The sequence below is a fragment of the Microtus oregoni genome, unplaced genomic scaffold, assembly GCF_018167655.1.
Source record: "Microtus oregoni isolate MIOR12 unplaced genomic scaffold, Mior012 000142F_ref0000161, whole genome shotgun sequence".
Classification (NCBI taxonomy): Eukaryota; Metazoa; Chordata; class Mammalia; order Rodentia; family Cricetidae; genus Microtus; species Microtus oregoni.
The window spans coordinates 1,191,437-1,213,788 of record NW_024544792.1 but is presented as its reverse complement, the minus strand read 5'-3'; the positions used below and the strand labels follow the sequence as shown (position 1 = coordinate 1,213,788).

The window sequence follows — 22,352 nt, the reverse complement described above, 5'->3', positions numbered from 1 at the left end:
AAGCCACTAATACCATTCCCACACATTCTAGTTTGAGAACACCATCCCATCTAAATGATCAGGCCATTCTGCACTTTGCCCACTGAATAGCCTCTTCCACAAGCCCTATAAAAACCCTAGACTGTATAAGGGAAGTTTGCTCTATAATTCTTTTCTGAGAAGCGCCCTCGGCTTTAACTAAAATAAATGTGTCCTTGTCTTGTCTTCTACATCTTTGATCAGGCAGACCACATAGTGTGGGACAAATGTTGTCCAGATAATTACCTGACACCACTAACTAGTGCATACCTCCCTCAAAGACACTTTTGCAGTATATTCCAATACTCAAATACCCATTTTCCCCTGTGGGTCTATGGAGACTCAGACATATCATCCTTTGTCCCTGGAGACAGACTGCCTTATTCCCAGAACACCTTCCCACCAAATATCATTATCCTCTCAGCCCTTTCTGGAACCTCATTAAAGATGCAGCTTGGTATGCCTCATCTGCATTCTGAAGGACAATGAGGACTGAAGGCATCCTCTCTTACCCCTTCCCAGTCTGACCCTTGTCTTGCTACTCTCCCTCCCCCTCAGAACGGGGTCCTTACTTGCATACCTTAACCAGACTGTATTAGAACCCAGCAATCCTGTGAAGTCCCCTAACTCCTCCCTATTCTTTTCATGTTGGGCACTGAACTCACAGAGATCCACCTGCTTCTGCCTCCAGAATGCTGGGATTAAAGGTGTGCTCCGTTAAGCCCAGCCACTCAACATATCCTTTCTCTTCAGTCTGGTGAACTCCTGAGACCAACCAAACTGTCAAACCTGTAAGCAATCAAGACCAAAGCCTGTTCCCTCAACTTCCAAGTAAGAGTTCAGCTTCCAAGGAAGAGGACGCTATCTGAGTTCCCTTCCTCATGTCCCATTCTTACCTCAAACCTGTGGCAATCCTCCTCTTCATTTTCTAAAATTGTGGGAATATATGCATGTACAACAGCCCTGACTCAAGTCAGTGTTTTAAATAAGCAATTTAGATAATTGCTAAGTTAAGAGAGATCTGAAAACCACAGAAATATAATGGAAATATGACAGATCAAGTGGGAATGGAAGGTACACTAAATGCTGTAGTCAAAGATAAGCAATATTCTTAGAAATCCTTCCCTTCTTGACTTTACTCTGGTCTTTACACTGGAAATGACACTAGTATTCTATATATATGGGAAGTGCAGTTTAATAGCTATTGCCTTCTTTATAGTGAAGAAAATGTCAACTCTACCTGTACTCTGCAAAAATACGTGGTTGCTGGAATAAGGCCTTTGACTTCGTACTGCATACAAGGGCCAGTGTAAATCAAGTGCATGGAATCTTCATCTTGTCCCCACTGCAGTCGGTAAGCAGTGATTTCAGCACCATTGCATTTAGGAATCTGAAAGATGAAATGCACACAGAAATTCAATCCTTTTTCTAAGTGGTCACTATATGAGATATTATGGAGCAGAATAACACATGAAGCTTGTAATCCATCAAGTGAAACAGGATAGAGATGGATAGGAACAAACACAGGCTGGACACTAGAACCACATTCAAATGCACAAGTTAGAGTAAGAAAAAGAACACGCTGATTTCACAACTGAGATGAATGAAAACGAATATATTAATATTGTTTAACATTGCCATTGGTTAGTATGATAAACCACTGATCACATGCCCTGGTGAATTGGCCTACATAAGTTAAAAATCAGTGTTGTCACACATTATTAACAGACTAAGCCTTTCTGTCAATGTTAAAAAATAAACCAATGCTTGAGACTGGGGAAAAAAGAACAACCCAAATGAACCTATTCGCCTAAATAATTAGGTTAATGTTCAACCTTAAGAATGTAAGTAGTTTGGTAAGATATTCACATGGGTTGTTAAAAGCATATTTTTAAATCTTTAATATACCTTATGTACCAGCTTGCAGTTACAGGTTAGAAATGGTACCAGAAGATTTTTCAATGACGTTCTTCAAAGAATAGCAAGTTCTGGGCTGGGGATATTGTTCAGAAGTAGCGCGCTTGCCTAGCATGCATGAATCAGCCCCAGCTTCAGTCCTCAGCAGCACAGAAAGTTAAACTTTTATAAAATGATTTACCTTAGCTGTCTCTTGCATTAGCTTTAAAACCTCAATTAGTAACCCATTTTGATCCCTGCTTTTATAGTTGATATCTGAAGAGCAGAATATCAGTTTTGTAGTCTTCCTGATATTACGGGTATCAAGTTTTAGGTATGTTCTAGAAACCAAGCTCTGAGGGTTACGGGATCCTAATTCTACTCTATGATTCATGAGAGGTTTCAAGTTTTCCCTAGAAATGTTCTAACCCATTAGCATGTTTGTGTATCAGCACAATTAATAAGAAGTTGAATTAGTGAAATACCTCCCAACTGACAGCAACACAGGTTGGACCCTTGCAGGTTAGCACAGGTGTACCACACTGAGAAGGAGGGTGCTGGGCTGGTACAGTTTCACACTTCATTGAAGTAGATCCAAGCTACAAATTAAACAGACATACAAATAAACAAACCCATGTATGACTTTGCAGGCGTGGTCACTCCTTACCTGGACGGCAAGTCCAGTGCAAGCATGTATTCACTCAAAGTGAACTGAAGTTCAGGTGGGTCACCTGGGCAGTGCAACTTCTCTTCTCCTATTTTATGATTTTGGCCAGAAACTGTGGGTTCTTCAGGAAGTCATTTACTTACTGTACATTTTGTTTCAGTGTCTGGATACTCCTCTCTGTCATTCCAGGGGCCTTTTGTTTTTTTGCCACACACAACTGTTTCCAAGTTCCCATTAATGGAATGATTGTCTATAAAATATGTAAAATGCACTCAGTTCTCCCCTCCCCAAATTAGTTATTTATGTACTAGTGTTTGAGTCCATTCTTGTTTATGCTAAACACATACACTATCCTTTAGCTCCATTCCAAGTCTCTAGTTTTTAGGAATGGTTCTTGAAGTTAAGATTTCTCTATTAAAATTCTTATAGACGTCAAGCTTATAGTTTCAATTAACCTCATAATTTGACTTAGGCATTAAAAAGCTAGGTTTCCGCCAGGTGATGGTGGCGCACGCCTTTAATCCCAGCACTCGGGAGGCAGAGGCAGGCAGATCTCTGTGAGTTCGAGGCCAGCCTGGTCTACAAGAGCTAGTTCCAGGACAGTCTCCAAAGCTACAGAGAAACCCTGTCTCGAAAAAACAAAAAACAAAAAACAACAAAAAAAAGCTTGGTTTCCATTGCCAAGCCTTGGTTTGCTAAGAATCATTCAATTCAGACTAAAAGGAAACTTTGCTTGATGATATTAACACAGGCACTCAATCAAAAGTCACAGGACAAGAAGCTTAGGTACAGTTGTCAATCATGTAAGGAAGCCTCACTTACCAAGGAGAAGGCTTGTGTCCTTGCACTTGGTTTTACTGTTTGAGGGCAGTGGGCTACAAGATGCAGGAGGTAGAGTGGGTGTCTGAATTGTCAATATGTCAGAAGGCTAGAGATAGAGAATATTTTACTATTTTACTAAATTGGAGATCAGCTTTAGAAAACATTCAGTAATATAACAGTTTATTTCAACCCTCAGTTTGAGAACTCTCCCCTTTCTGATTTCTTACCTGGCTTTGGCCTACAGGTGAAGTGCAAAAGACTCTCAGTTTATATGTGGTGCCTGGTTGGAGGCCATTGTACAGAAATTCCTGGAGAGTGCCATTGTAGATTATCTTCCAGAGATTTGCTGCAGGAAGAAGAGCAATTTGGCTCAATTTGTTCATAGGTCACTTTTAAATTTTATAAGTCCTCACGACAATTAATGTATGCATGATATATGCTAAGAAACAACCATTGTGTAACATAACATGATCCAACAAGCTTTTTGGGTTGAGATTTCAAGAGAGGGTTTGTCTATGTATCCTTGGTTATCCTGGAACTCACTCTGTAGATCAGGCTGGTCTCCAACTTATAGAGCTCTGCCTGCCTCTCCCTCCTATATGCTGGGATTAAACGTGTGCACTATCACTTTCCAGCAAAATATAATAATCTTTTTATGATAAATTATTTTTTTCTAAGTAGACTTAAACAAAAGTTTTAACAGATCAGTAAGTAATCACTTCTTATCAAAACTCAAAGGACTCCAATTATGGTTTGGTTTTATAGGTGTGTAATTATATTGATTTTCTGTTTCTGTGCACTATGGTTACATAAGACACTACTATTAGGTGAGGCTAAGTCAACGTTTTACTACGGAACGCTGTGCTATTTTTTTATACCTTCTAAATGAGTATCCAATTATTTAGAAATAAAATCTTTTAAAATTCGTGTTTCCTTACCACCGTCTGAATTTTCACTGACTTCTAAACTGTAACTTGAAATGTGCATCCCACCATTGTCTTTGAGGGAGTCTAAAAAGAGAAACAAATTTTAAGTGATCTAGAAAACTCTTGCAAGTCTTTCACTAACATTTTTCTCATGAATTGTAACTTCTCACAGAGAAAAATATAAACATGACACATTGTTGTATTTATATCTATATACTAGTTATAATCTTCAAATCTAGTACAAGTTACATATATTTGATATCACTCATCAAGTATTTAGATAGTATTTCAAAGTTCTTGGCAAGAAACTAAAATGAAAAGAATATGGGAATAACTTTAATTTATCTAGTCGAGGCCATAAATGTGTTTAAATATAACTTTTGGTTAAGCTGACATTTATCTGTGACACAGACTTCTTTCTATTGTACCTATGTTGTCTAAAATTTTACTTGGAAGATGGTTATTTAAGGATCCATATGAAGTTCAAAAGTTAGTTCATGTGTGAATAATTAAACTAGCTATAGGAAATTCAATAGCAAATTAGCAAAATAATAATAGGGTTTAGATAACTCATTTATATGGCAGAGTATTTCACATGCATATGACAATATTTTATTAAGATTAGAGCAATTGCAGAAAGATTTCTTTTCAATAGTAATTATGGAGAGAACAAATTTTAGACATAGAAGAATTATTTACCCCATCCAATTTTTACTTGGTGTGCTTGAATTTCTCCCACTACATATGGTTTCTTTGGGTATTCAGGATTGTCTGGACAAGTAGAATATTTTACTTCTCTGCTGGGGTTGCTTCTTCCTTCCAGATTGCTGGCAAAAATCTGTTTGTGTAAAAGAAAATAGTTTGTTGGACATTGGCAATAAACGTCTGCTTTGATAATGTGTAATGTGCAGCTGGGTGAGCATTTCCAAGAATTAAATGTAAAGCAAAGTTTCATTTCAAAGAAAAAGCCACCATTTATTACAGCAAAGAGTTTAGTCTTATATGAAAACACAACACCAGTTATTATAGTATGACACATACCCGAAACTTGTATGTAGTATTTCTCTGAAGATTTTCTACAATGCAGGAGAGATCTTTTCCACTGTATTTAGGTTTAAAACCAAATCCCTGAAAATGAAGGACAGGGAGTTTAGGAACGAAACTTAGGTTCAAGCTCTAGCTTCAACTTGCTATTTACCTTAATGGTCTTGAGAAAGTACCTTAGACTTTCTGAACCCCAAAGGGTCCTCTACATATGTTACAGCTGTTAGCTTGATGCTTTCTTGGGACTCCTAATAGTGGGAGTGGGTGTATCTCTGACTCTTTTGCCTGTGTTTGAGAGTTTTCCCCTCCTATTGGGTTGGCTTGTCCAGCTCTGATATGAGGGCTTTTGCCTTGTCATATTATATCTTGTTTGACTGTGTTTGCTTGTTGTCTCTTGGATTCCTGCTCATTTTTGAAGGGAAATGAAGGAGTAGCAGTTCTGGGAGGTGTGTGTGTGTGTGTGTGTGTGTGTGTGTGTTGGGGGTGAATCTAGTAGGAGTGGTGTTGTAAAGGGATGTATTGTGTGAGAGAAGTTAGTTTTAATAGACAATGGAGATAAATTTTAGTTTTAAATGTTCCATTTATCACAACATAGTGATATAGCACATGTAAGAGCAAGTTGCCTATTAGTTATGACCCAGAACACGTCTCAGTGTTATCTCTTCCATTTAACATTTTGTGGCTTGTACATAGTAATTTGTGGCTCCTGTTTAAATTGACCGGCTCTTTGACACAGATTTGAAAGCTCCAAATGGAATGAAATAGTTGCCCACCCACATGAGGAAACTGAGATGAAGGTGGACAGCTTGGCAGAATTGTGTAAAGGTGCTGAAAGATATCTGTGACCACAGAGAGTCAGCCAGAACAGGGCTGGAGCTGAAAATGCTAACCGATGTCTTTGAATAGAACGAGCAGAGTGCAGAGATGCTGCTGTTGCCTTGAGCTAGTTGAGGTTGAGCAACCTATGCAGACTTGCCCAACAGTTGCTCTGCACTGAGCCCATTCAGAACACAGGGACTCAAGGTTGTTCCCCCCTCCAAGTGAGAAGTGAGTATAAAAAGGTATTGAGAGATGAGGCTAAAGATCATAGCCCCCAAACAGGACACTTACAGATCTTGGTTCCTCCATCTCGAGGACATAAGTAAGAGTGTCATTTGGGTTTGGGTTTGTTGGGGCACACCATTCCAACCACAAACGATAGACTCCTGCTTCTTTCAACTTAGGAGGCAGCGGTGCCGGAGGTGTGTTTCCTGATGTGTGGAAGACGGCTATTTCACTGTAATTACTAAAAGGATATGTAAAAGTGGAAACACCAGTTTCAGGATCTCATGGCACTGTAGATTTTTCAATAGTGAAAATAATTCAGTGTACCTGGAGCCGAAGTGATTTTTGGCAGCTAATCTGAATGCATACTTCGTAGAAGCAGTCAGTTTAAAGATCTTGTGCTGTTTCATGGGACCACTGTAGCAACTTTTGAACTCTTCACCTTTACCCTTGACAATGCACACAAAATATTAGAATATTTTAAAATAGTGCACTTAATAGCACATACTCATCATAACGTTAATCATTCACAATCAGGTGAATGATTTTCCATGATATCTGTGCAAGAGGTTTAAGCCCGATGGGGTCCCTGCACTGAGAGGGGAAAATGGACACAAGCTCTCATCCTTTATCTGGAAGTTATCTCCAGTTGAAAAGCGCTTGCAAAGGAAAAATTCATTTTCTCCCATGGAGTCTCACTGGGTATCCAAACCACACTTAAGGGCAGGATCCATTCCTAACAGTAGTTGACCAAGGCAAAATGAACTCAAATAGTATTTTTTTAAGATTTTTTTTTAGTGACTCATAATGCTTTGTCTGGGCATTTAAAAATATCTATAAGACTTTTCCTTAGATATTATGGTATTTGATTCTTATGAGATTTCTTGTTGTGCGAACATGTGTCTCTATGTCTATATGTGTTTATCTGCTTTTTCTCTGGCTCTTTTTTTCTGTTCATGTTTCTTTTGTCCTATTCAGGTTTCCTTGTTTTTATATAGCTTATTATTATTTTCTTCTTTCTTGTTTTAGATGCCTATTTTCTAAGGAGAATGACAAAGTGTGTGGATTTGAATGGGGGATGCACAGGGGACCTGGAGTTGAGGGAGGGGAAATAGTAATTTGTGTATATTATATGAAAAATTATTTTAATAAAAATAAAATCAAAATAAGTGTGCATACCTCATCCCATTCCAAAAGGAAGCTGCTTATTTTGGATCCATTATCTTTGGAATCCTGCATAGATCAGAATAATAAAATTATGATAAGTTCTTTTTATATAATACATATGTATATGTGTTGTGTATTATATACATTGTGTATGCATTTAATGTGGTATAAATTACTGCAATTTTTTGGATACTTGCTTTTATGACAATTCAGATTTTAGGTTAGAACACATGTTTTACAGTCTACAACGCACACACTGATTCTATAATTTCTGTTTTCACACTGAATTAAAGGAAAGAAATTAAAACTGACACTTAAGAAAAAGAAGAGATATATTTATTGATAACTGTGATGACTACCCCCAAAATTTCTGTGCTGGAAAGGGCAGTTCATTTTTTATTAATTATCTAAATTCTATTGACATTTCTCAATTTACTTGGCAGGACCTCTCAGAGTGAAGAGAAAGAGCATTGTGAAGAGAAGCATTAGAGAAGTAAGTTTGATTAAGCATGCATAATCCATCTTTAAAGTTCAGGATTCCGGAGAGTGTTTTAAAGTCACAATGAGATACTTTTGTTAGTAAAATCCTTACTTTCCACTGCAGGTTCAGGCTGTTCTTGGTTCTACTAATTAGTTTTGGTGCAAGTGGAGGGTCCGGTTCACAGCCACGTGTTGTGAAACTAACCACTTCAGACACATTTCTGTGCTCTGTGTCTCTTATGGTTGTAACTCTGAAAGGGTAACAACAATTGTCATAAGCTTTCAAGTACTGAGTCGCAGGATTGTGTTTCTAGACACAGGTTTTATTGTTCTGTTGTTAGCATATATTCTTTATAAATAGTAACGGCTCACATTTTCTCAATTTCATAGAAGATCATACCCCCTCTTTTCCCATTATTCTCTTTTGCTCCCTTCTAACTCCCAATAGTCCCCTACTTTCTATCTTCATGCCCTTTCTTTTCAGGGTAACCTAATGAATTAAACTAGGGTTTCTTACATGAGTTTGGAGGTGGGGTTGTTTGAACCTAAAAGGAAGGGGCATTTTGCTGGTAAAAAAAAATAAAAAACAGGCTGACTTCAGGAATTTTAAGTACTAAACTCTCAAAGGTTAAGGAGTCTTGGTTGGCTTACAGGCTGGTTGCAGGTTGTATAAGACAGACTTCTTACCTTAAAAAGTAGACTGTGCAGGGCTGGAGATCATGTAGATCCACTGTAACTTCATTATCACTGTGAAGATAATCTTTGTTTACATGGGATCTCACCTATATTTAACAGCTAATAAGCAGTCCTAGTCTCATAATACCTGAATAACTGATAAAGAACCACAGTTTTCCTTGAAGTTTGGATAATTTTGAACCACATTATATGTGTACAAAATAACGTCACTAGTAGGCTCCTTTTGTTTTCTTATTGCTCTAGGTAGAACCTCAAGTACTATATTGAATAGATATGGAGACAGTGGACAACCTTGTCTTATTCCTGTTTTCAGTGGTATCTCTTTGACTTTCTGTCTGTTTAGAGATGTGGGATTCCCCTCTGTATGCTGTGAATCTGTTTTATTACTATTGGTTACTAAAGAATCTGCTTTGGGCCTATTGCAGTGCTGAATAGAACAAGGTGGGAATTCCTACCAGAGATAGAGGAGAGAAGAATGTGTAGTCAGAGAGAAGCTATGTAGCTGCTGAAGGAGACTAAATCCCTGGAACCTTATCAGTAAACCACAAGCCTCATGTTAAAATATAAAATAACAGAAATGGTTTAATTTAAGATATAAGAGCTAGCTAAGTGAATGGCCAAGCAGTGTTATAATTAATATACTTTCTGTGTTATTATTTCACATCTGAGTGTCTGGGAACAAATGAGCATCCTCCACCTACAAAATGGTGCCCAACATGTGGTACAAATCCACAGCAAGAAAGCATCCAAATTAACAGAAATAATAAATGAAAAGGGGACACAACAACAAATACTGAGGAAATTCAGAAAATCATTAGGTCATACTATAAAAGCATATACTCCACAAAATTGGAAAATTAAAAAGAAATGGACAATTTTCTGGATAAGTACCACATACCAAAATTAAATGAAGGCCAGGTAGACAATTTAAATATACTTATTACCTACAAGAAAATAGAAGCTGTCATCAAAAGCCTGCCAATGAAAAAAAGCCTAAGGCTGGACAGTTTCAGTGCAGAATTCTTCCAGAAGTTCAAATAAGAGCTAATAGCTATACTTCTTAAAGTGTTCCACATAATAGAAACAGAAGGAACATTGCCAAACTCTTTATGAGGCTACAGTTACCCTGATACCAATACTGCACAAAGACTCAACCAAGAAAGAAAATATCAGATCAATCTCACTCATGAACATTGATGCAAAAATACTCAATAAAATACTGGTCAGGGGCTTAAGAGCATTGGCTGTTCTTCCAGAGGTCCTGAGTTCAATTCCCAGCAACCACTTGGTGGTTCACAGGCATCTGTAATGGGATCTGTGCCTTCTTCTGGCCTTCAGTTGTACATGCAGATAGAGCACCATATAAATAAATTTAATAAATACTTAATAAAATACTGAAAAAGCATATGCAAGAACACATCAAAAAATCATCCACCATGATCAAGTTGGCTTTATCCCAGAGTAGCAGGGATGGTTCAACATATGAAAATCTGTCAGTGTAATCGTTCATATAAATAAACTGAAAGAAAAAATCCATATAATCATCTCATTAGATGCTGAAAAAGCATTTGACAAAATCCACCACCCCTTTATGATAAAGGTCTTGGAGAGATTACGGATATAAGGAACATATCTAAACATAATGAAAGCAATATACAGCAAGCCGACAGCCAATATCAAATTAAATGGCGAGAAAGTCAAATTGATTCCACTAAAATCAGGAACAAGACAAGGCCACCACTGTCTCCATATCTATTCAACATAGTTCTTGAAGTTCAGGCTAGAACAATAATACAACAAAAGGAGATCAAGGGGCTACCAATTGGAATGGAAGAAGTCAATCTCTCACTATTTGCAGATGATATGATAGTATACATACGTGACCCCAAAAATTCTACTAGGGAACTTCTACAGCTGATAAATCTCTTTAGTAATGTTATAGAATACAAGATCAACTAAAAAATATCAGTAGCCATGCCATATGCAAATGATAAAGAAGTTGTGAAAGAAACTAGAGAATCATCACCTTTTACAAAAGCCACAAATAACATAAAATATCTTCAGGGTAACCCTAACCAAAGAAGGGAAAGTCATGTTTGAGAAAAACTTTAAGTCTTTGGAGAAGGAAATTAAAGAAGATACCAGAAAATGGAAAGGTCACCCATGCTCTTGGGAAGGCAGGATCAACATAATAAAAACGGCAATCCTACCAATAGCAATCTATATATTCAATGCAATCCCCATCAAAATCCCAACACAATTCTTCACAGACCTTGAAAGAACAATACTTAAGTTCATATGAAAAACCAAAAAACCCAGGATAGTCAAAACAATCCTTTACAATAAAGGAATTTCTGGAGGTATCACCATCCCTGACATGAAACTCTATTATAGAGTGACAGTAATGAAAACAGCTTGGTACTGGCATAAAAAGCAGAGAGGTTGATCAATGGAATCGAATTGAAGATGCAGATATTAATCCACTCATCTATGTACTCCTGATTTTTGACAAAGAAGCTAAAAATATACAATGGAAAAAAGAAAGTATCTTCAAAAAATGGTGCTGGCATAACTGGATGTCAGTCAGCATGTAGAAGAATGCAAATAGATCCATATCTATTCCCATGCACAAAACTCAAGTCCAAATGGATTAAATACCTCCATATAAATCCAACCACACTGAACCTAATAGAAGAGGAAGTGGGAAGTAGCCTTCAATGCATGGACACAGGAGACTGCTTCCTAAATATAACCTCAGTAACCCAGACACTTAGAGCAACAGTACATAAATGGAATATCGTGAAACTGAAAACCTTTTGTTAAGCAAAGAAAACAGTCAATAAGACAAAAAGGTAGCCTACTGAATGGGAAACCCACATCAGACAGAGGACTGACATCCAAAATATATAAAGAACTCAAGAAATTAGATAACAAAATTCTGAATAATGCAATTAAAAAAATGGGGTACAAAACTAAACAGAGAATTCTCAACAGAAGAATCTCAAATTGCCAAAAGACACTTAAGGAAAGGTCAGCATCCTTAGCCATCAGGGACATTCAAATCAAAACAGCTCTGAGATACCATCTTATACCATTCAGAATGGCTAAGATCAAAAACACCAATGATAATTTACACTGGAGAGGATGTGGAGTAAGGGGAACACTCCTCCATTGGTGGTGGGAATGCAAACTTGCACAACCACTTTGGAAATCAGTATAGCGGTTTCTCAGAAAATTTGGAATCAGCCTACCTCAAGACCCAGCAAAATCACTCCTGGGCTAAAAGATGCTCAATCATAGTACAAGTACTTATTCAACTATTTTCATAACAGAATTATTTATAATAGCCAGAACCTGGCAACAACCTATATGCCCCTCAACCGAAGAATGGATAAAAAAATGTGGCAGATTTACACATTAGAGCACTATTCAGTGGTAAAAAAATGGCATCTTGAATTTTGAATACAAATGGATGGAACTAAAAAACATTATACTGAATGAGGTAACCCAGACCCAAAATATGAATATGTATGTACTCAATCATAAGTGGATACTAGCTGTAAAGCAAAGGATATTGATTTTATAGTTCATGATCCTAGAGCAGCTAAGTAACAAGGTGAACCCTAAGAAAAACATACATAGATCCACCTGGAAAGGGGAAGCAGACAAGATCGCCTGAGAAAATTGGGAGTGTGGTGGTGGGGGGAGTAGGGTGGATGGAAGGGGAAGACTAGTGGAGAAGGGAAGGGGGAGGAGAACTTGAGGAAAGGGGATAGTTGAGATGGACGAAGGACAGAGATGAGAGCAAGGAAAAAGTTATTTTGATTGAGGGAGCCATTATGGGGCTAGCAAGAAACCTGGAACTAGAGAAATTCCCAGGAATTCACAAGGATGACACCAGTTAAGACCCTAAGCAATAGAAGAGAAGATGCTTGAGCTGGCCTTTCCCTGTAGTCAGACTGATGAATATCTTAAATATCACCATAGACCTTCATCCAGAAACTAATGTAAACAGAGGTGGAGACCTGCATCTGAGCACTGGACTGAGCTCCCAAATTCCAGTTAAAGAGTGGGAGGAGCAAAAATATGAGCAAATAAGTCAAGACTATGATGGATATACCTAACTGAAATAGTTTACCTGAGGTAATGGGAGCTCACCAACTCCAGCCAGACAGGGAAAGAAACAGCTTAGGTCCAAAATAGTTACTCTGAATGTGGGTGACAGTTGTATGGCTGGGGTAGACTGTAGGGTCACTAGAAGTGGCACCAGGATTTATCCTTACTGCTTGTACTGGCTTTTTGAGATCGCATTCTCTTTAGATGGATACCTTGTTCAGTCTAGATATAGGAAGGAAGGCCTTGGATTTTACTCAAAGCAATGTGCCTTACCCTCTATGAGGAGTGGATGGTGGGTGGGGTAGAGGTTTTAGGTGCATGTAAGGGGAGGAATCCAGGGAGTAGAAACTGGGATTGGTATGTAAAATGTAAAAATATTGCTGGTTTTCTTTTTAAAATTAATTAATTAACTAATTACAAAAGTGTACATAGGCTTGGGAAAGAGAGAACAAAGAGTATAGACAGTTATAAAAAGAATTAATATAAAAGAGTTCAGACAGATATAGATTAAAGGAGTAAAGAGAGTAAATATTTAAAAGCAATAGAGTAAAAAAGGTCACATAAAGATGGAAAATACACAAAAAGTCTGGATTATGTATGCTATTGTGTTTTCTTTGAGTTTTTTGACTGTGAATGAGCTAAGCACAGAAAGACATTTCATTGTTCGGGCCGCTAAGCTAAGCCAACATATATATTTAATAGATATCTTGACTCTAAATTTGGGTTGAAGGATAAGTTCCTTTGGAAAAGAGGTTCTGCTTTTGTTTCCACAGAGGTTAATTGAGAACCTGTATATTCCTTCCAGACTAATGTGGATTGATGGAATAAGTATCAATGAAACCCCTCCCCCCAAATACTTTGCTCAGCAAAAAGCAGGAAGCAGTTTGGTAAGAACTATGCTTAAATTCTGAAATATTGTTTATAAACTTTTGTTTTCATTTAAAGGGGGATATAACATAGAGATGAATACTTTACATTGATATGGACTCTGGATTATTGATACAAATTTAAGGTCAATTTGGTTATGTGAATATTTCTGCTCTTGTTTAAGGTATTGTGTTTGTGCAACTATTTTAAAATGAAACATATTGTTAAGAAATACAGATTAAGAGATAGTCATTTATAATAAACAAACTTTTAGTCATGTTAGTTAGGTTTTCTAGATGTACAGAGATATATTTCAGATAGATAGGTAAATCTTTCAAAGAATTACAGAATATGGTATTGAAAATGTTTTAAGACCTGAGACTCTTCTCTACAGTGAGACATGTCTGCTTCTGGAAGCACCAATTCTTCATAGAGGTTGATGGGCATTGAAGAAACTCATTATGGAAATTGCTTTAATGTGACTAGGCTAACCATTTCGGCAAGAAACTGCTCTTGCCTGCTTGATGGTTTTCTATATAAACTGGACATGCAGGACCTGCTGAAAAATGATTGCTGAAGTTGACTAAAGAAGGTGAGACAGTCCTTCAGCGTTCCTGCTTCATGAAAGAGTCTGCCAGATATTCTGTAGGATACAGAAGAAAGTTACTGACAAATTGCCAATAGAGGCAGATCTGTCTGTGAAATTTCCTGCTTCGTAGAAAAGTCAGTCAGATCTGTAGGCTGAAGATGATGTCCCAATTTTACAATGAACTTTGGGTGGCTTTCGGGGCAGCGAGATGTCTCTGTCAATTCTACGGTTTTGTAAATTGCTTACAATGCACTTCCTGTTAATTTAGGTAACATTATATCCTTCTGTAGTCTTTGATGGAGTTGAAGAATAGATAGAATTATAATTTTCCTTAGTTATGATAAAAGATAAAGTATATATAAATATTGTAATTGTAATTCTTACTTGATAGTTGTTTTGTTGTATGTAATTTTACTATGTTAAAGTTAAAACATTCCTTTTAATTTAGATAGAAAAGGGGAGGTGATGTGGGATTCCTCTCTGTATGCTGTGAATATGTTTTATTATCATTGCTTAATAAAGAATCTGATTTGTGGCTTTTGCAATGCAGAATAGAGTAATGTGGGAATTCTAAGCCGAGTTAGAGGAGACAACAATGTGGAGTCAGAGAGATGCCATGGAGGTGCCGAAAGAGACAGAGGCCCCAGAACCTTACTGATAAACCATGAGCCTTGAGGTAAAGTATAAAAAAATGGAAAATTTGGGTTAATTTAACATATAAGAGTTAGCTAGCAATATGCCTAAGTTACTGGCCAAAACATGTTGTAATTAATATAGTTTCTGTGTTATTATTTTGGGTCTGGGCATCCAGGAACAAATGAGCAACCTCCACATATATTTGGTGTAGCTGTTGGCTTGCAGTATATTGCGTTTATTATGTTTAGGTATGTTCCTTGTGTTCCTGCTCTCTTCAAGACCTTTATCATGAAGTGATGTTGTACTGAACTAGTGATGTGTGTAAAGTGCATGACATGCCAGAAATAGATTTCCATGCAAGTTAATTTTGCATTTCTCTGTCTCTTACCCAGTATAGAGGATTGTGGGTTGTGATTCTTAAATCTCACAATTTTACATGATAATTATCAAATTAATGGAACTTTACAGAAATTCCCTTTTTTACTTTGAGTATCTGGCCAAAAAGAGTTTTAGAAAATCAAATTGTCTAATATGATTTTCAAAGTATTGTACACCATGTCTTGCTTTCTTACTGCCTAAGGTGAAAAATGGATATAAGAATGTCCCTTTCTCTCTATCTGAATGTCTTTCCTTCCTTGTTTCTGTCTGTTGCATCTTCATTCAGGCTGACTGCTGTTTAGAACATCTGGTTGTGCACATGTTATCTTCTAATGTATTCTCTATAGTCCTGGATCAATCTTCTGAGCCACACCCCTCAATTTTTCTTGCTATTTTAACAGACTCCTTTTTATAACCAGCTCCCAGAACTTAATTAAGAATCCAGGGCTTGAATTTTCACTGCCATGTAAACTATCTCACTTGTTTACCCAACGACAGCATCACGTGGAGCTCTTTCTTTCTAAATTGTAGCAATTGAAAAATGAGGAGGAATTGGAGGTTCACTTTTTTATCCTCCTAAAGTTCAAATTTGTCTACCAGGAAGCTTGTAGATGAAAATGGATGATCTGATATTTAAATAACATCTTCAATCTAATGAGCGTTTTTGATTTTTTGAAAACCAACTATTAGAAAAAACTAAACTAAAAACTAACCCTGTCTAATGGAAGAATCTAGGAAAAAACGAAGAATTTAGCCTAGGTATAAGTTGGGGCACAATGATTATATGCTTATACAATATACTTGAAGTGAATAACACAAAGTAATTAAAAAGACTTACTTATACATGCTTTTGTAGATTTCATTTTTACCATCGCTAGATAGTGCCAGTTCAAATGTCACAGGAGAATTAATATGATCACATTTTTCAGTACGGTCCAGATTCCATGAAACAGTAGCAGATCTTGTTTGGATATTAGAAATCTAAAATGATAGAAATGCAAGGAATATACTTAAAAATCATGATGTGTAATTTTGAATACAGTCTTTTTCTTCAGTCTTAATTGATATTAGGTGTATCACTCATATTAGGTGCTGAAATACTCAGGTTAAATAATTAGCCATTAATTTTATGTTTAATAGTGCTGCACTGGTTATTATTGGATTGCTGAAGGAGATTATGAAAATTTAACACAGTAAATACTTAAAATGAATCGTCTATTAAAGAAAACATCAGAGTGAATGTGCAGGGTCAAGAGAGAAAAGGTAAAAAGAACACAAAATCTTCAGTTTAGTTACTTACCACAGGCTTTTCAAGGTTGGAGCAGCAGGGCTGTGCTCTGTATTCTGTATTATTTTCTAAAATTAAGAAAAATCCCAACTCAAACAATAATAATAATATTTTGGCAAAAACAGGATAAAAAGTTAGGTCTATTATCACCTTTCAAATACCTTAGCACAATGAAAATTACAAAGACCTAATGACAACTTACACTAAACACTAAAACAAGAATCTGATCAAAATATGTGTTAAACTCAGCAGGATATTACAACATTCCTCAATTTAAGTAAAATCAGACAGACTAAATAGGATTGAAATTTGCAATGTTTCATTAGAAGACAACCAGAAAAGCATTCAAGGATATGCAAATTTTGCAAGAAGATGCCTTTTATACTATGTGTTTTTGTGTGTGTATATGTATGTTGATGGGAATGTAATCCAGGGCCTTTTGCATACTATACAATCGCTGCACCTAGACGCTTTCTCACATTTTTTATGATTTTAAGAGGCAGCCTAATTACGATTTTGCTTACACTAATTGGTCTTCAAAAGAAGAATGAAAGTTCTGTTATTTGCTACAACATATACAAACCCAAATGACATTATACTAAACGAGATAAGTCAAGTCCAAAAAATAAATACAGCATGATCTCACTTATATGGAGAATTTTGTAGAATGAAGGAAATATTAGCAGGAATGGGGTTGAAGTTAGAGAATGGGTAGATGCTGAACAAAGGGAAGAAACTTTCATATGAGAGAAATAGATTTCTGAGAGCTATTACATGGCAGGATGATTCTAGTTAATGTAAGGTATATTGCAATATAAAACACATGCATTTCAAATGTTGTAACATAAAATTCCTGATTGGGGTTAGTTAGCTTTACTTACTAGTTCTACTTTATATTTATAGATTACATGTTTGTGCATCACACTGTACTTTATAAATGTGTGGTTATTATTTGTCAGCTAATAATAAATTAAAAATAAATTATAAAACCATGGAGGTACACGTATCATCAGGTTCAGAGGAAGCAGAAGCAGACAATAGAATGTTAATATTTAAAATGGGCTGCCAAGGTGACATTAGAGAATAATGGTGCTTTCCACCAAGCTTTATGACCTGGATTTGGTCCAGGGACCTGCATCGTTGAAAGAAGAAAATAAACTCCTATGTGTTACCTCTGATATCCCTCATTCACATACATACACGAGGTAAATAAATAATGATGTCTAATAGAAATTTATTTAAAAATGCATTGAGAGTCCAACATATTTGACTTGAGTATTCACTGCTCATTGACAACAAAGCTTCATTCCTGGGTCCTCTAATCCTCCCTTGTTCACATACATACACAGACTAAATAAATAAGTATGTATGGTAGAAATATATTTAAAAATGCAGTGAGAGCCCAAAATAGTTGACTTGAATACTCAATGACAACAGTAGTAGATTCCTGGGTTTACCTTTTAGTACTGCATTTGTCGACTGATTCTTCCTTTGTTTTTCATCTGATATCTGCTTATTGTCTTCACCTTCCACATTATTCTCTCTCTTTCCATGATTATCTTCAGTGTAAGCCCTGGTATTATTGGAAATGCTGGCAGCACCAGAAGGTCTGAACACATTATTAATTGAAGAGGGGAGATGAGTGTTTTCAGAGATGAAAATGTTGCGATCACTCTTAGAAATATAGCTTGGAGTACTCTCGGTATTTGATGACTTTTGAGTTCCATCAGAGGTGACTGGATCCTGAGCAATTCTGGAAGGACCTGGAGCACTATTAATGATGTCAGAGCAAAGAGTAGCGTTTGAGGTAGAAGTGCTAGGGGTATGTTCAGAGGAACTAGTGATTGTGTCAGTAGTGTTAATGTCTGGAAGAGTGTCGGCAATGTAGGTTTTTGGAGTATTGTCAATGGTGCAAGTGCTTAAGACAGCATTCAGAGAGCAAGTGCTTGAAGTATTGTTATCAGTGTTAATGCCTGGAGGAGTATCCACCACAGTGTAAGGACAAAGAGGACTAGAAGTACCAGACATGTCATTACTTTTGTTTAGAGGTAAAGGAGTGTTATTAAACATGGAGCTAGTCTTCTGTTCACCAAATCGGCGATCTCTCATTTTCTTCTTTGACATTTTAACATTTCTTTTATGAAATTTGTCATGACGTGCTCTTCCATGACGATAGGGTTCTGAAAAGATGTGATAATGTTCAGTAATCATAATAACCATATTCTTTCAAGTTCTTTCTTCAACTTAAACATCAAAAGAACACTGATAAATCATGCTTTACTTATTTTTTTACTTTGCTTCAATCCAAATATTCAGTTTTTATGTATATGTTTTATGTATATGTTTTTATGATAAACTGATAGGCATGGAAAAATATGAGCAAATACGGTATTTTTGTAGATAATAACTTCACTTTCAAATCTTCAGATCTTATGATTGTGGTGGCAATTCTCCAGGTCCTTTTGTATTTCCAATAGATAGCATTAATAGTCAGGGATTTTTAATAATTTTTCAATCTGAATTTATAGAAAAATATGTACCACAAATCCATGCTATATAGAAGCAAAACAAATGTTAATAAAAATAAAGATTCATGAGTATATTACCTAAGACCATAAACTTTAGGCATTATAAACATTTGGTCTATGGATTATCATTAGCCCTAAGATATATGCATGATATATAATCATTGAAGGAAATGCTATTATTTTCTACTATTTTCAACTTTAATAACTGTCCAAATCTGTTTGCTTTTAAGAAACTGAAAATTCTTCATATTTTTCCACTTTTATAAAATTTTCTGTTTCAAATGACACCTATTCATTATAGTGTACTGATGGATTCCATGAAAACATTTTAATACAACTATATGATGTACTTTGCCAATATTTACCTCCTTACCTTCCCATTTCTTTCCTCTCTCATGCTCTTCTCTATTATTGAGATACTCCTTCTTTTTTCCTTCCTCCTCCTTACCCACCTCTGCCTCCTCATGTTTTTGAGACAAAAATCACATTTCCTAGGCAAGCCTCAAACTCCAGTATAGATGACCTTTAACTTCTAATCCTCCTGCTTCTACCTCCAGGATGCTGACCTTGTACACAAACACCACCATGTCTAGTTTCGTGTGGTACTGCTGCTTGGGAAATCAGTATGGCAGTTTCTAGAAAATTGGGAATCAACCTACCTTAGGACCCAGCAATATCACTGTTAGTCATATGCCCAAAGGATGCTCAATCATACTACATGGACATTTGCTCAACAGTGTTAATAACAACATTATTTGTAATAGCCAGAACCTGAAAAAAACCTAGATGCCCCTCAACCGAAACATGGATAAAGAAAATGTGATACATTTACACAATGGAGTAGTACTCAGTGTTTAAAAAAATGCCACCTTGGAATTTTCATGCAAAAGGATGGAGCTAGAAAAACCATCCTGAGCGAGTTAACCCAGACCCAGAGAGATGAGCAAGGTATGTACTCACTCATAAGTGGATTCTTGCTGTAAAGCAAATGATATCAAGCTTATAGTCCTTGACCCCAGAAAAAATAAATAACAAGGAGAACCTATGTGAAACATATAAATCACCCTGGTAAGGGGAAATAGACAAAGTATCCTGGAAAAATTGGGAGCCTGGAGGTGGGGTAGAAGGGAGGGAAGAAGGGAAGGAGGAGGATAGAATGCGAGGAGAACTTGAGGGAATGGGGCAGACAAGATGGGAGGACAGAGATGGAGAGCAAGGAAAGAGATATCTTGATTGAGGGAGCCATTATGGGGCTAGCAAGAAATCTGGACCTAGAGAAATTCCCAAGAATCCACAAGTATGACCCCAGATAAGACCCTAAGCAATAATGGAGAGGGTTCCTTAACTGGCCTTGTCCTGTAGTCAGACTGATACTATCTTAAATGTCACCATAGAGCCTTCATCCAGGAAATGATGGAAGCAGAGGCTGAGAGACATAGTGGAGCAGTGGGATGAGCTCCCCAAGTCCAGTTGAAGAGTGGGAGGAGTGAGAGTATGAGCAAAGAGGTCAAGACCATGATTTAGTTTACCTGAACTAATGGGAGCTCACCAACTTTGGCCAGAGATGAAGTAACCAGCGTAGGATGAAAGTAGGTCCTCTGAATGTGGGTGACCGTTTTATGGCTAGAGCAGGCTTTGGGGCCACTGGGAGCGGGGTCAGGATTTGTTCCTACTGCTTGTGCTGACTTTTTGGAACTCATTCTTTTTGGAGAGCTTCCTTGCTCAGGCTAGATATAGTAGGGAGGGCCTCGGACCTTCCTCAAAGCAACATGCCTTACCCTCTCTGAGGAGTGGATGAAGGGTGGGGCGGGGGTAAGAGGAAGGAATGGGAGGAGGGGAGGAAGTGAGAAGTAGGATTGGTATATATAATGGAAAACAGTTATTTAAAATAAAATTAAAAACGAAAGAAAAGAGAAGAGTGCATACTGGGGTGGAGAGATGGCACAAAGGTTAAGAGCACTGGTGATCTGGGTTCAGTTCCCAGCCCCCATACAGTAGCTAACAACTGCCTGTTAATGCCAGTCCCAGGACATATGATGCCCTCTACTGGGTTTGGCAGGCACTATACACACACAGTGCACAGGCTTCAGGTAGACCCTTTGTACACCTAAAAATAATCAAAATCTCAAAAGAAAGAAAGCACATATTACCGTGATGCTCCTGGTATATAAATGTTGCTGGCGGTGGTCGCAGCGGTGGTGGTGGTAGTGCTGGAGGTGGTGGCATCTGCTGCGGAGCAGCTTCTTGGAAGTAAGGTATTGGGAATTCCCCATGAACTGGGGGATACATAAGCTGAGAGGCTTCTTGGAAGTAAGGTATTGGAAATTCCCCGTGAACTGGGGGATACATAAGCTGAGAGGCTTCTAGGGAGTAAGGTATTGGGAATTCCCCGTGAACTGGGGGATACATAAGCTGAGAGGCTTCTTGGGAGTAAGGTATTGGGAATTCCCCGTGAACTGGGGGATACATAAGCTGAGAGGCCTGAGGGAATGTCAGCGGTGGCGGTGCTATGAAGGGTGAGAGCTGCTGCACAGGAGCAGTCAGGGGCATGTGGTAGTCAAGTGTTTGAGGCACAATTTCTTCCTCCACCTAAAACACAAGACAGAATCATATTAAAATCCACAGAAATCATTACGTTTATGATTTATACCATATCTTGTTAATTTGGCAAGCTATAACATCAAGGACCAATAATCAAGAAGGCAAGATCATTCTTTTTTTCCGCATGTATCTTGCCTTCTTTTGAGACAGGAGCTCATTATGCAGTGAGTTCATTATGAAGTTTCTGCATAGACCAGGCTGACTTTAAACTCACAGAGATCCACCTGCCTCTGCTTCCTGAGTACTGAGATTAAAGATGTGCACCACCATGCTTGGCTGCAGGTAACTTTCTGTTTAAAGGAAGTAATTTCTGGCACACTTCAGAACCTTAAAGTGTACCATATAATTCAAAAGTACCCATTCTAAGCCTCACTTTCTCAATGCTTTACAACTGGAAACTATTGTGAATTTATTAAGAATACTTCTAAAATTCGCTTTTTTTCCTTCTTATTATATCACAGTAGTATTATTCCCATTCTGTACTTTCCTTTTTTATTTAACAATATACCTTTGAAGACTTTTCTGTATTTGTTTATAATTATCCTCTCCTTCCCTTTTGAGACAGTCTTTCATTATGAAGCTCTGGTTT

The 22,352-nt window shown here is 37.2% G+C and overlaps 1 protein-coding gene across 1 annotated transcript in view; it reads right to left on the bottom strand.

Annotated features, from left to right (window-relative positions):
- Positions 1–22,352, bottom strand: part of LOC121444809 (fibronectin type III domain containing protein 3C1-like) — a 51,420-nt gene that overhangs the window by 6,392 nt on the left and 22,676 nt on the right. The window contains exons 3-20 of the mRNA XM_041646715.1: positions 21,595–21,751; positions 21,313–21,417; positions 18,092–18,814; positions 16,647–16,702; positions 16,185–16,327; positions 8,752–8,811; positions 8,177–8,315; positions 7,597–7,650; positions 6,745–6,866; positions 6,484–6,658; positions 5,371–5,457; positions 5,029–5,167; positions 4,342–4,413; positions 3,631–3,749; positions 3,404–3,509; positions 2,725–2,831; positions 2,400–2,513; positions 1,259–1,408 (exon numbers count right to left, since the gene is read on the bottom strand). Coding sequence (XP_041502649.1) covers positions 1,259–1,408; positions 2,400–2,513; positions 2,725–2,831; positions 3,404–3,509; positions 3,631–3,749; positions 4,342–4,413; positions 5,029–5,167; positions 5,371–5,457; positions 6,484–6,658; positions 6,745–6,866; positions 7,597–7,650; positions 8,177–8,315; positions 8,752–8,811; positions 16,185–16,327; positions 16,647–16,702; positions 18,092–18,814; positions 21,313–21,417; positions 21,595–21,751 — 2,628 coding nt within the window. The remainder of the gene's footprint in view (positions 1–1,258; positions 1,409–2,399; positions 2,514–2,724; positions 2,832–3,403; positions 3,510–3,630; positions 3,750–4,341; positions 4,414–5,028; positions 5,168–5,370; positions 5,458–6,483; positions 6,659–6,744; positions 6,867–7,596; positions 7,651–8,176; positions 8,316–8,751; positions 8,812–16,184; positions 16,328–16,646; positions 16,703–18,091; positions 18,815–21,312; positions 21,418–21,594; positions 21,752–22,352) is intronic.